Source organism: Muscardinus avellanarius, assembly GCF_963383645.1.
Source record: "Muscardinus avellanarius genome assembly, chromosome: 10".
NCBI classification, from domain to species: domain Eukaryota; kingdom Metazoa; phylum Chordata; class Mammalia; order Rodentia; family Gliridae; genus Muscardinus; species Muscardinus avellanarius.
Genome location: NC_137796.1, coordinates 35,440,503 through 35,453,839, shown reverse-complemented (window position 1 = coordinate 35,453,839; position 13,337 = coordinate 35,440,503). Strand labels below are relative to the sequence as shown.

The window sequence follows — 13,337 nt, the reverse complement described above, 5'->3', positions numbered from 1 at the left end:
CACACAGGAGCACCAGATCCTGCTTGAAGTGACTGCTGAGCTGTAATGTGCAGTGGCAGCCAGAACCTCTGTGCTGCCGATCAGTAATGGCTTCCAGTTCACTGGAAGAGGATCACTGGTATGCCATGCCGGCTGTGCTGCGACTTTGAGGACTTGTTCCCAGGGTGCTATAGAGGTGATCTCGGAGCATGGCCATGATAGACAGCCACCCTGCTGGCCTGTGAGCATGCATTAAATCAAATTGTTCAGCATGGGTTGGAGCCTCCCTTCTTCCTAGCAGGGCCAACTAACTATAAGACTGTATCTTACTATTTTGGGGTGGGAAGGAGGAGCGTCTGTAGAGACAGAACTTGTGACAACCTGTAGCACACCTCTCTTCCTTTAGTCTGCAGAGCTTCAGAACTAGAAGGATCTACTAGCATGAGACACTGCGGTTCCCACACCTGGGAAGCCAGCCCCTCATAAATGCTGAGATGTTCTTGCTTTGAACCCGAATGACTGGAGGCAAAACACTAGATTTGTGAGGTGGTGTCTTACGGTGCTTCAACTCCACAGGGCATTGAAAGAAGTCAACCTAACTTTTCAAGGCGAGAAATTACCAGAATGTCCACTCCTTTTATGAACTGACGTCACTGCTGTCTTATAACCACAACATCCTTCAGATCTCTAGTGTCACCGAATTTCACTACATTGCAGGGATTCATTGCTAGAAGCCATCTATGAATTCCCTTAAGTTATACATAAAAATTTGCACACAGGAGCCTTCAACAGATTATGAAGGGCTGCAGCCAAGTTGACTAACCAGGGGATTCTGGGGTGAGCTGACATCCTTGTTGCAGAGCACAATACAGCCAAGAGGAGGTGGTAGAGCAGGTCAAGGTGGAATCTGCTTGTACTGGGTCTTGTGGGGCTAGGAAGGGGAATTGCTTCTAATCTGCAGGCAGGAAGGTGCTGGGTGGGTTAGTGGTATCACCAATGCATTGCATATAATTGGAATTATACATACAGGAACTTGCTGAATAATGGAATTTTATGGCAATAGTGCTAGTAAGGGAAACACACATTCTTAAATGCATTTTCTATCACCTTGTCACATAAGGGCTGTTTTCAGAATGGTATATTAAAATTTATGCTCTCAAAATATAGCTGTGGCCATGGCTGCTTGGCAAGGCCCTGGGGAGTCAGGAAGGTTCATGTTGCTGACTTAAGGCAGAAGTATGGCACTGCCTGGGCCTCATTCTCTCTTCTTGCAATATTCAAGTGACTTTTTTCTTTCAGCAAAAGAAATGCGAGCTGGGAGTTAAAAGCACTGTGCTCAGATAAGAATATTTTTTAAGTTTTTAATGTTTGGGTCACAGAATATAACTGACCATAAAAATCACTTGCAGTTATTTTTTTAATTTTTTTAATCTGTTTTTGAGGTACTGGGTAATTTCTTCACAAGTGTCATTTTGTTTTGATAGGAACAACTATCTTTTAAAAATGCTCTTGTCTCTATGGGTTAAGGTTAAGGCTCATTGGCTGTCGAAAATTAGTACCTTAAGTCTTCTCGTTTACTTAAGAAAATTTACTAAAAGATGATTATTACCCACTGTATACTTTGTGTATATAACAGGTCATTGTAGAGAAATATGCCAAGACAGACAGCACATGCGAGTAAAGAGTTTGTTCTGTATATTGTATATTTATAGATCTATAACATTTGTTCTGTACGTTTCATTTTTTTTTTTTATAAACTACTAGTGTTTGGGGGGGGAGCTTTTTATACATTAAATTTGCAATCTGGAAAACCTGAATGTGTCCAAGGTGTTCTGAATTTAAATATCTTCCTGGTCTTCAGGAACTTACCTAGGCCAAGTATTTTTTTTTTTTTTTACTTAAACTATTTTTATTTATTTTTATTAATTTATTTTTTAAATTGGTGATAGTCATATATCAATCACACTGGAGTACAAGACTTGAGAGGATATACAAGCACATCATCCAATTAGCCCTCCTCCAGCCCCCATCCCATTCCCTCCCCCTCCCTCCATCCCACGCTTCTTTGGTGATTTACTTTGATACATTTGTTTATGTACCTCCTGCGTTTTAAAGAGGCTCCGTCCTCCAGTATTACATACCCTCTGATTGGTCACATTAGTTGCTTCACTATAGGGCCCTTTCTATAGCTCAACCTCTTCCTATTGCCCTTTTCCTCCTAGTTATTGCTGATTAAGAGAAGCGTCTGATTTATATTTTCTGCGATATTTCTCTGTGCATGCTGCGTTGCAAGTACCGATCCCACTCTTGATGGTCCCAGTAGTGGCCTGGCTACTCAGTGGACTGATCCAGACCTCGCTGGCTCAAGCAGCGGCCTTGCCTCATGGGAGGCCCCAGTTCTGGTCTCGCTGGCCCCCGCACCGGTCTAACCCCTAAGCTGGCTTCGGTCCCGGCCTTGGAGGCCGCAGGAGTGAACTTGCCTCACGCCAGGCTCCGATGCTGGCCATTGGCCCCTGCACCGGCCTAACCTCTTGGCAGGATTCCAATCCCGGCCTCTGAGGCCCCAGCACCGGCCTAGCCTCACGGCAGGCTCCAATGCCAGCCTCGTTGTAGGCCAAGTATTTCTAAGAGTGAAAAATGGGTCACTGTTATGTATTAGATATTAGACTGTAGAAAGACTTGATAAAAACTTTTGAACAGCTGGGTGTGTTGGCATCCGGTTGTAATCCCAGCGTTTGGGAGGTTGAGACAGGAGGATCATGGTTAGGACAGCCTCAGCTACTTAGACCCTTTGCAGCTCAGTGAGACCCTGTTTCCAAATAAAGAATAAAAAATAGGGCTGGGGGTGTAGCTTGGAGGTAGAATGCCTCTGGGTTTCCTAGCACCTCAAAAAAAAAAAAATTAGAACTTTTTTTTTGTATTATTCTGTTAGCCTAATATTCTAAGTAGGTTTTATGTGTTTTGTTTTATATGTATATTTTCTGGTAGTACTAGGGAGGGAACCCAGTGGCATTCTAACTCTGAGCTACCCCTCTTATTTTTTTTGTTATACTGGGGATGGAACCCAGGAGCATTCTACCTCCAAGCTACATTCCCAGCCCTATTTTATCTTTATTTTGAAATAGGGTCTCTTTGAAACACAGTTTCGCTAAGTTACTGCTTACTGGTATTGAGCCTCCATCTTCCTGACTTGGTTTCCAAGTAGGTTTTATTATTTATTTATTTAAAAAAATTTCTTTTTGAGGTACTGGGGATGGAACCCAGGGGCATTCTACACCTGAGCTATACCCCTAGCCCTACTTTTATTCTTTATTTTGAAACAGGGTCTCACTGAGTTGCAGAGGACCTCACTAAGTAGCTGTGGCTGGCCACGAACCTCCTATCTCAGCCTCCCAAATGCTGGGATTACAAGTGTGCATCACCATGCTGGGCTATTTTTTTTTTTTTTTTTGTGGTGGCACTAGGGGTGGAAGCCAGGGGCTTTTCTACCTCTGGGCTATAATCCTAGACCTATTTTTATTTGGAAACAAGATCTCACTAAGTTGCTGAGAGCCTCACTAAGTAGCTGAAGCTGGCTTTGAACCTGTGCGATCCTCCTGTCTCAGCCTCCCAAACACAGAGATTACAAGTGTCGCCACCACGCCTGGCCTTCTAAGGTTCTTTAGCATGCCATCTTCAGACAGCCTGGGGAAAGGTCAAAGGGTACTCAGTTGATACAACAGTCCTCTCAACTTTAGCTTTATTACCTAATAGAAGTCCAATCTCCAGAACATTAAAATTAATTGTCCCAAAGTTTAATTAAAAACACAATTTACAAATAGTTAATATCATCTGAAATCATTTCCAAGTTCAGAATGAAAAAAATATGTACATAATATATAATCACATATCAGTTAGCTTCAGCTCCCATCAGGTCCACACTCAGCAACATCAATCTTCTTAGGTTCTTCAAAATCTAAAAGAAGACACCACATTGCTCAGCTTTTCCCCTTTAATTAGAAATAGGAAGTGTAGATAAAGCTAGCATTCAGAAAAGCAACTATTGATAGAGCTTTCTGTATACCACATTCAAGGTAAAGACTAGATGCATTATTAGTCATTATTGTAGCTCTTTTGGCAAATTTTTGAAATCTTTATTAATTTTTCAAAAACGCAGAGACAAAACCTCTTAAATGCTATCTGAAGAGAAAGGACTGATATCCCTTTTACTCACACCAGCTTCACCTCTTGCAGGGAAATAGGGCACATACCTTCTGTTAGATCTACGAAGTTGTTTTCTACAACGGGGGAAGGAATGGAAATCCCCATTGCTTTTCGAACTCCATACATGCTTACGATATCACCTGGAGTTACTTGCTGTGCAAGTTCTTTAAGATTATTGGTCACTTGTTCAGCTAGAAATAAAAATCAAACCAGTTATTAAAAAGTGGTTTGCGCGTGCACGAGCACGCACGTGTGTGTGTGTGTGTGTGTGTGTGTGTGTGTGTGTGTGTGTGTGTTACTGGGTACTGAACCCAGGTATTGTACATCTAAGCTATACCTGCAACTCTTTAAATTTTTGTTTCTGAAACAGGGCCTTACTAGGTTGCTGAGAGTCTAGCTATGTTGCCCAGGCTGTCATCAAACCTGTGATCCTCTTGTCTCAGCCTCCCAATTACTAGGAATATAGGTGTGTGCCACCATACTCAGCTTCCTTTCAGTTAATTTTCTTAAAATCCAAAAGAATAGCAAATGTATAAATAAATTAAAAAAAAAAAGCTGCCCATAGTATGCACTTCAGAGCTACTTTGTGGTGGAGTAATAACATGGAAATGTATCCCTTTAAGCATCTCCCACCTTTCCTCCCACTGGAGGCAGAACATACCAAGGTGCATTTCTCTGTAGGATGGACCCAAGAGACAGATCATATTGGGAGGAGGTCTGGTGCTCAGCCGCTCATTCTGGGCTTCCTGGAGCTCCCTGAGCAATCTTGTGGTCTCATCAAGTTTCTTCTGGAATACTTCAGCCTCTGCAAGGTAAAACGAAAACAAGGGCAGACTTGTGTTTGATCTTGTGTAATAAAACTCAGTCCTATGGTCTAGGGCTCAGCTATTTATTTGGTTTTCCTTTTAAAGGAGCAATGTCGGAGCCAGGTACAGTGGCGCACGCTTGTAATCCCCGCCCTTGGGAGGCTGAGACAGGAGGATCGCACAGGTTCAAAGCCAGCCTCAGCTACTTAGTGAGGCTCTCAGCAACTTAGTGAGACCCTGTTTCCAAATAAAGTATAAAATAGGTCTGGGAATGTAGTCCGGAGGTAGAAAGCCGCTGGGTTCCAACCCTAGTACCACCACCAAAAAATAAAATAAAATAAAATAAAATAAAATAAAATAAAATAAAATAAAGGAGCAATGTCCCTCAATGAAACCAAGACCACAGCCATGCTTCACTTAACTTGGCTGGCCAAGATTTCCTCATGGTAAAATGACTAGGTTGGTTTGTACTGATGTGGCAGTTAAGTCTTGACTGCCTGTAGTGTGCAGTGCTTCCGTGTTTTACATTTCCAACATCCTGTGGTCTGAGACCCTCACCTTCAGAGTCAAAAACTTCAATCGGAGCGCCAAAGTTTGTTACTGCTTTCAGTGCTGTGAGCCTGTCCTGAGTGCTGAAGTCCAAATGCCCTGCTGGCTCTATTTCTGTAATCTGCTTCAAAAGAAAAAAATGACAATTACTTGAGCTTGCTAAACCATAACAGTGCAAAGTAAAATTAGTAAGATGGGCTGTGTGTATAGGCAGGTATTCCATCTAATTATTTTGGGTCTACCCAAATTACCAATTTTGATAACTACACCCATTTTGATGACTACCAAAATTTCTCCCCAGAACAGCATTTTAAAATGCTATTCCTAAATTTTGGCAAAAAGTATCCATAAATCCACACTTTTCTGTAACATCTGATACAATTTGCATCATTTGTTTCATATGACCACCATTCCAAAGAAAAAATAATAGCCTTGTCACTGCCTAAATTGTAAAGCCCTTTTGGTGATGATACTGCCTTATTTTATTTTTTTGGTACTGGGAATTGAACCCAGGAGTGTTCTACCTCTTGGTTATTCTACCCCAATCCCTTTTCACATTGAAACAGGGTCTTACTAAGTTCCCGAGGTTGACCTGGAACCCATGATCTTCCTCCCTCAGAGTCCCAAGTACTGGAATTATAGGTATGTGACACCTATAAGGCCCAGCTACTTTCTTTTTTGGTGTATATGTGTGTGAGAGAGAGACAAAGGACTGAACCCAGGAGTACTCTGTAACTGAGCTATATTCCTAGCCCTTTTTATTTTGAGACAAGGTCTTGGCTAAGTTGCCTCAGATGGCCTTCAACTCTAATCTTCCTGTTCTCAGTACTGGGATTACAGGCATACATTGATGTACTCAGCTTGCCTTATATTTTTGAGACACAAAGGCAAATGTTTCAGTCCATTCAGTCCCTACTACACAAATGCATCCCTACTACATATTTTTAATATGATACTTTTCTGGGTCTCTTCCAGGCCCCAGAGCTAGGCTGTCAGAATTGCATGGGAGAAACAAAATCTTAAGAAGGTAAAGTTTTATTTTTGGAATCATAAGCCTCAGAGTTTCCATAACCTCAAAACCACTTCTGAGTAATACATCAACCCAGAAAATAGGTAACCAGTGGTTCAAACTGAGTCTGAACACTTGACTTCTCTACCATCATGCATATGGGCTAAAAGTATACAGTGCAGAAAAACTCTCTAGCTGCAACCTGGCACTCATGTATTTATGGTTCACCATTTCAGCTGGCTCCTCAGAACTCTACTCAATAGCGTTTTCATTTCCCAGCCAACTTTCACTCTCATTCTCAAGATTTATTTCACGCTTATCCCCGAAGCACATGACATTTCTTGGCTCCTCTTTCCCTGAAAGCAACATGGCTGTGTAAATACCATCTACATTAAAAAAAAAAAAAAAAAAATCTGTTCTTACTTCATCTCACCTCTCAATTTTTCCTTCCCCTCTTAGGAAAAGGGTTTATGTTTATTCAATCTTAAATCTTCCTTTAGCCTGGTTTTCCTCTACTTATTAGGCTCATTGAAGTCTACCTTTTGCCCCCACCATTTTACTGAGATTGCTTTGATCCAGGCTACAAATTCATGTGTGGGCTCCTCTTACTGGGCTTCTGTGGCATCTGACACTGCTGAACACTCTTCCTGCTCAGCATTCTTTCCTGGTTTGCCTCCCTCTTTCCTTCTCTTTTGCGGTAACTGGCTACTTCTACCTCTGAGCTATACGCCCAGCCCTATTTTATTTATTTTGGAACAAGATATCAGTAAATCGTGGGGTTCTCACTAAGTTGCCAAAGCTGGCTGTGAACCTGTGCTCCTCCTGCCTAAGTCTTCCAAGTACCTGGATTACAGGCTTGCGCCACCACACCCAGCTTTATGGTGTTCTTATCTTACTCAACTATAGGTCTTCTCCAGTCTGTCCTTCAACCTTTTCCCATGTTCTCCCTATGCATTTTATTTCTAATGGCTGAAATAAAATTCTAACTCTATAACAACTTCCAGATCCATCCCATGACCCAGATCTTGAGGTTCCAGGTCTATACCTCCAGTAACGTCCCAAATCACTCTTCACATCTGAAATCAAGCGTGAACTCCTTTCCTGTTGAAGTGTTCCTTTTCCTGCACTTTCTATATCAGCAAGTAATGCTATCACCTATCTCAGAAATGAGGTTACATCTATTTTTGTTCTACTATATTTCCCCAATACTTATTCTCTTCTTTTATATTGGTATGCTAGCCATTTTTACTTATTTTTTGCTTAGACAAGTCCCACAGCTTTTTATTGGTCTCCTCCTCCCTTAAGAGTATCCCATTTCCTAGGATACAATCTCAACCTCTCAGTGCAGAGAACTCTTTGTTGCTGGGGCTTCACCACCCATCTTCTCCTCAGGGGACCTTGAACATCTGTTGTGAGCTGGCTGTATATATGCCCTGTGCTACAGATCCACTTGACATCATCCATGTGTTTCTGCCTGCTTCAAACACTTGGCCCACTTGCTGAGGGATGCTCCTTCATCCTGCTGGCCCCATTCTGACAGGTGTCTGCAACAGTGAGCTCCTCCACTTCGGGTCCCCATACCCCATGCACTTAGGCTGTGTGTGAAATTGGTTTTGGCTCGCTTGTTTACATGCTTGTCTACTACACAAGCTACTACGAAGCTCCCCATAGGCAAATATAAGTTCTTTTATCATAGATAATGAATAAGTATTTATATTTAAAAATAAAGCTTTTTATCAGTTAGGTTTTTCAGATTATTCTCTTAAGTATTTCTCGTGAAGAATAAAATATAATCACCTCCATTTCTTTTGCTGTGTCAAGTGTCCCAGTCTGGCCTTCATCTTCAGGCAATGACTACAGGTAAGGAAAAAGTAAAATCTTTTAATGGAAACATTCAAAAGCATATACATGGACTATTAGAATATAAATAAAAATGAACTACATGTCATTATTAGCATTTTTTTTTTTTTTTTTTTGTGGTACTGGGGGTAGAACCCAGAGGCTTTCTACCTCTGGGCTACACTCCCAGACCTATTTTCTATTTTATTTGGAAGCAGGGTCTCACTAAGTTGCTGAGAGCCTCACTAGGTAGCTGAGGCTGGCTTCGAGCCTGTGTGATCTTCCTGTCTCAGCCTCCCAAGCGCGGGGATTACAAGAGTGCGCCGGGCTTAATTATTAGCATTTTAAGAGTATTTTGTGGACTTCCGGGAAGATGGCGACCGAGAAAAGCGGGGCTTAAGAGTCCCGCTAACAACCAATCTCCATTACCACAAAAAGAGCGCCTTTCATAGCCAGAAAACACCATCACCAGAAAAACAAAAAACCACCAGGCTCCAGAGAGAAAGCGGACTGAGAACAGAGCTCAGGGCCACAGAGGAGACACACGCGCCCGAGGACGCGGCAGCAGCGCCATACTGCCGGCGGCAGCGGCGAACTCAGCGGACGGCTACAGCAAGCCGAGGTGAGCCGATGCGGAACAGCCAGGCGGGATCTTTCGGCGCAGACAGCATTTAAAGCTCCCAGTGGCTGAGCTCAGCACACGCTGCAGGGATTCAGAGTGGAAATCAAAACCAGAGAAGAAAAAATACGCCAGCCTCATGGCCGAGGGCGTGGCAGAGGCGCCATATTGCCACTGGCGGCGGCAGCAGCAGTGAATTCACCGAGTCCAGTACAGCTACATCTACGTACTCAAGAACAGTGAGTCAAATTGCGGGCCACAGAGGAGAAATCCCAGTATTGTGCCTCCTGGGACTTGACCCAGTGAGGGAGTGGTGGTGGCAGAGATATCACACCATAGGAGAGCGTGCAACCTGGCACCCCCCATAGTTTAAAGCAGCCTCTATCGACTCCCTGGGTCGGAGACTCTGTGATACAACCCAGTAAAGGAGTAGTAGGGTCTGAGATACTACAGACTCAAGATCCAGAGCACCTTAAGTGAAGCCATAGTGACCCAAGGGAAGAACCCAGAGAAGGCACAAACCTCCGAAATCATGGGAAAGAGGAATAACACTGGAGTAATGAATGTGCACAACCCCACAATATCAGAACCCGATAAAACAGAAAATCAGAGATTTCTAGAAGATCAAATCAGGAAAATAACTGTAGAAATAATAGAGGTGCTTCGAAAAGAACTCAGAGAGAGCCAAAAAGAGATAAAGGATGCAATTAATGAAGTAAAGGCCTCAATTCAAAGCACAAACAACCGATTAGACCACATGGAGAACAGAATCTCGCTCTTAGAAGATGAGCAATCCAAAAATGAATGCATAGTTTCTAATCTAGAAAAAGATATCCAACAGCAGGAATCTGACATTGAAGAAATATGGGCCCATCTTAAGAGAGCTAACCTAAGAATAATTGGAATAGAGGAGGGAAAAGAAAGTGATACCAAAGGGATCAACAATCTCTTCAAGGAAGTAATAGCAGAAAATTTTCCAAATATAGAGCAAGAGGTTGATACACAGATCTAGGAAACTTATAGAACTCCCTTTGGACAGGATCGGAGAAGAGGATCCCCACGCCATATAATTGTCAAAATGACCAATGTGGAAGCCAAGCAGAGAATCTTAAAGGCAACAAAAGCAAAGGGCCAAGTGACATTCAGAGGCAAACCAATTAGAATCACTCCAGACTTCCCAAACCAAGTCATGAGAGCCAGAAGGGCTTGGAGTAACCTATTCCAAACTCTGAAAGAAAACAACTTCCAGCCAAAAATTTCCTATCCAGCAAAACTTTCTATCAAATTAGATCGAGAAATAAGAAGCTTCCATGACAAACAGAAACTGAAGGAATTTATGTCTTCAAAACCAGCGCTAGAGAAAATACTCAAAGATATTAACTACAAAGAAGAAATAGGTAACACTCATCAGAACCAGAGAAACAAGAGTTTCCATCCAACAGACAACTAAGATTGGTTATCTGTGGAGATTCATTATTTATGTTAGTCTTTTACCTATCTCTAAATTGTATTGTTTGCCTTTATTGTTGTTAATTTTTAGGATTTCTAGTTGGAATATTCATATACCTTCAGATATAGCATTTGGAAATATTTTATCCAATTCTATTAGTAACTTTTAACTCTGTTTACATTGTCTTTGGATATACAATATTTTCTTTTATTTTTTAGGGAGTTTGTATATTCTTCTGTTGCCTGTGCCATTGAAATCATATCCAAGAAATCACTGCCAATTTCAATGTTGTGAGGTTTTATGACCCAGATTTTCTCCTAAAAGTTTATAGTCTTAAGATTTATATTTAGGTCTTTTATCTAGTTTGAGTTAATACTTGTATGTGGGATTAGGTAAGGGTCCAATTTTATTCTTTTCCATGTAATTATTATTTTTCAACAATATTTAGTTAAAAGATTATTATTTCCACCACCAAATCTTCGTGGAAACCTTGTCAAAAATAACTTGACAATATAGGGAAGAAGTTAGCTCTAGGCTTGTATTTAACTTCAATGGTCTATATATCTGCCTTTAGAACAGTACTACACTGTTTCAATTATTGTAGCTTTATATGGTTTGAAATCAGAAAATATACATCTTCTAGCTTTGTTTTTGCTTCAAGATTGTTTTGGGTATCTAGAGTCCATATTCCATATCAGGATAGATTTTTTTCTGAAAAATAAATATATGATAGTTTCACCTAAAAAAAAGAAAAAAATATTCTCTGGTAAGAAAGAAAGCAAAAAGAAATATTGAAATGTTATCTTTAAGACATCAAAAGCTTGGTATCAGACAAATGAAACTGTTATGTGAGATTATCATTTTTAATTTTGGATAAATTGCTATAATACTAGATGTCAACCACTAAGCCAAGCATGGGAGGGAGGGATGGGGAGAGAATGGGGTGGGGATCGGGTGGGGGCTGACTGGGCGATGTGTGCATGTATGTCTACAAAAGTTTGTATCCCACTATGATGTATGAATACAGTGCACCAATAAAATAAAATTAAAAAAAAAAAGAGTATTTTGTGAGTCAGGGTACTTATTACTGGTGATGCTGAGATTTGTGTCTGATCAAAAAGCTATACACATTTACTTGGTATAGCTTATAAATACCTAAATAAATGGAATCTGCTTTCAACAACAGGTTAAATCACTGACAAGAAGAATAAAGGAACTCTAGAGAACACTGTGTACTAACCAAGCAATATTCTCAGACAGCAGAGGACTATTATAAAATATGCAAGTGCTAGGCTGGGCGTGGTGGCGCACGCTTGTAATCCCCGTGCCTGGGAGGCAGAGACAGGAGGATCGCGCAGGTTTAATGCCAGCCTTGCTGGCCTAAGAGACCTTGTTTCCAAATAAAATATGTCTGGGAGTGTATCCTGGAGGTAGAAAGGTTCCATTCCCAGTACCACCACCACCAAAAAAAAAAAAAAAAAAAAGCAAGTGCTACAAAGAATATAGATGATCCCCATAATCTTATTCTGTACTGTTTATGTTATTCATATAAACAACAGAAAAGTACAACATGGAAATCAATCAAAACATTTTCTTTTAGAAAGGCTGTATCATGACTTAATTCCTAAAAATTATAAATAATGTATAAAATTCTTACTTTACAGGATAAATTCTGAGAAGAGGATATGCTGGATCAAAGGGCAGAAAATTACATTTTTGAAATATATTGCCATATTCACCAAATAAAGCTATTCACTTTTAGTCAATTAGTTCAGATTAACTGATGGGAAAGATATAAGTATTTTTGAATTAGTATATAGTTTAGTGTTGTTTAGGATGAATAAAAAAGGCAGTTTATGTGCTAGGATTTTACAGTAGTTCCACTGAACATGAGGCTCTGATCCCAGGTTTGCTGACAGGCTGCCCAGGAAACCATCATCACATGTGGACTCGAGGGGAGGGGTAAGGAACTGCAGTCACAGCCACCATCAAGAGTTATGACTTCCAAGAAATATTATGGTCCTCTAAGTATAGTGACAAGAGCGTTCTGGAGATCAACACTCCTTTACATCAGCAGGAACATTTTCTGGTCCTAATTTTTGAGCCGACACACTAAATTATTTCATGTTATTAACTGTGTCAAACTGAACTGAGATGGTTACTGTGCAATTGCCCCATAACAGGAAAGGGGCATTCCCTATAGTTTTATTCAACATAGTTTGAAGCCACTGAGCAAGACTGACTTTCCTTTTTGTTAGGGCACACAGCATCCACTGACTTCTGAGTTTAAACCCCATTTCTGAATCCTGTATTTCCCAAATTAGAAGATAATGGCAATGATCTGGCCCTCACAAATCCTGGTAGCTGAGTTACTCCTTTCCGGTCATTGTCCTCCACCCATGGCCTCCACCCAGGCTGAGTTGTCTTTTCAAAGGAATGGAGTTCAGCTGTCATACTGGTTAATCTCTAGTTTCATAATGCTGAATGACTAATGTTCCAAAGCCAATAATAAATAGTTGTTTCTTTAGCAGCATTCTTACCGTCTCCAACTCCTGTAGGGCTTTAGAATGTCCTCCTTTTGTTAAAACATCCAGTAAACTATCTGCCATAACATATGGATAATCCTGGCATGTGGCCAAGAACTCATGGATGCTGAAAGAGAGATGGCAAAGTCACTTTCACATAAATCATCTACTTTGGCTTAATCCTTCTGTAAGAGCCGACACTTTCCATTAGATGCCCTTGACTCATACACCACGATGTAAAACTTTCTGTCTACAACTAAGACTATATTTACATATTTCCAGTGATAAATTTATCATCACCAGCGAATTAAGTGGTATCAAAAACATACTGAAAATGAAATGTTCTCTAGGGCCCTCC

At 40.9% G+C, this 13,337-nt stretch overlaps 1 protein-coding gene across 2 annotated transcripts in view; it reads right to left on the bottom strand.

Annotated features, from left to right (window-relative positions):
* Window positions 1-3,878: 3,878 nt before the first annotated feature.
* The window catches only part of BRD7 (bromodomain containing 7), a gene marked incomplete at both ends in the record, with an annotated part of 48,852 nt that continues 39,393 nt past the window's right edge, over window positions 3,879-13,337 (bottom strand). The window contains 6 exons of one of the 2 annotated variants that reach the window (XM_080702448.1): window positions 3,879-3,934; window positions 4,230-4,373; window positions 4,844-4,987; window positions 5,547-5,661; window positions 8,344-8,400; window positions 12,995-13,106. In XM_080702448.1, coding sequence (XP_080558574.1) covers window positions 3,879-3,934; window positions 4,230-4,373; window positions 4,844-4,987; window positions 5,547-5,661; window positions 8,344-8,400; window positions 12,995-13,106 — 628 coding nt within the window. The remainder of the gene's footprint in view (window positions 3,935-4,229; window positions 4,374-4,843; window positions 4,988-5,546; window positions 5,662-8,343; window positions 8,401-12,994; window positions 13,107-13,337) is intronic. The other variant, XM_080702449.1, reaches the window with a different exon arrangement.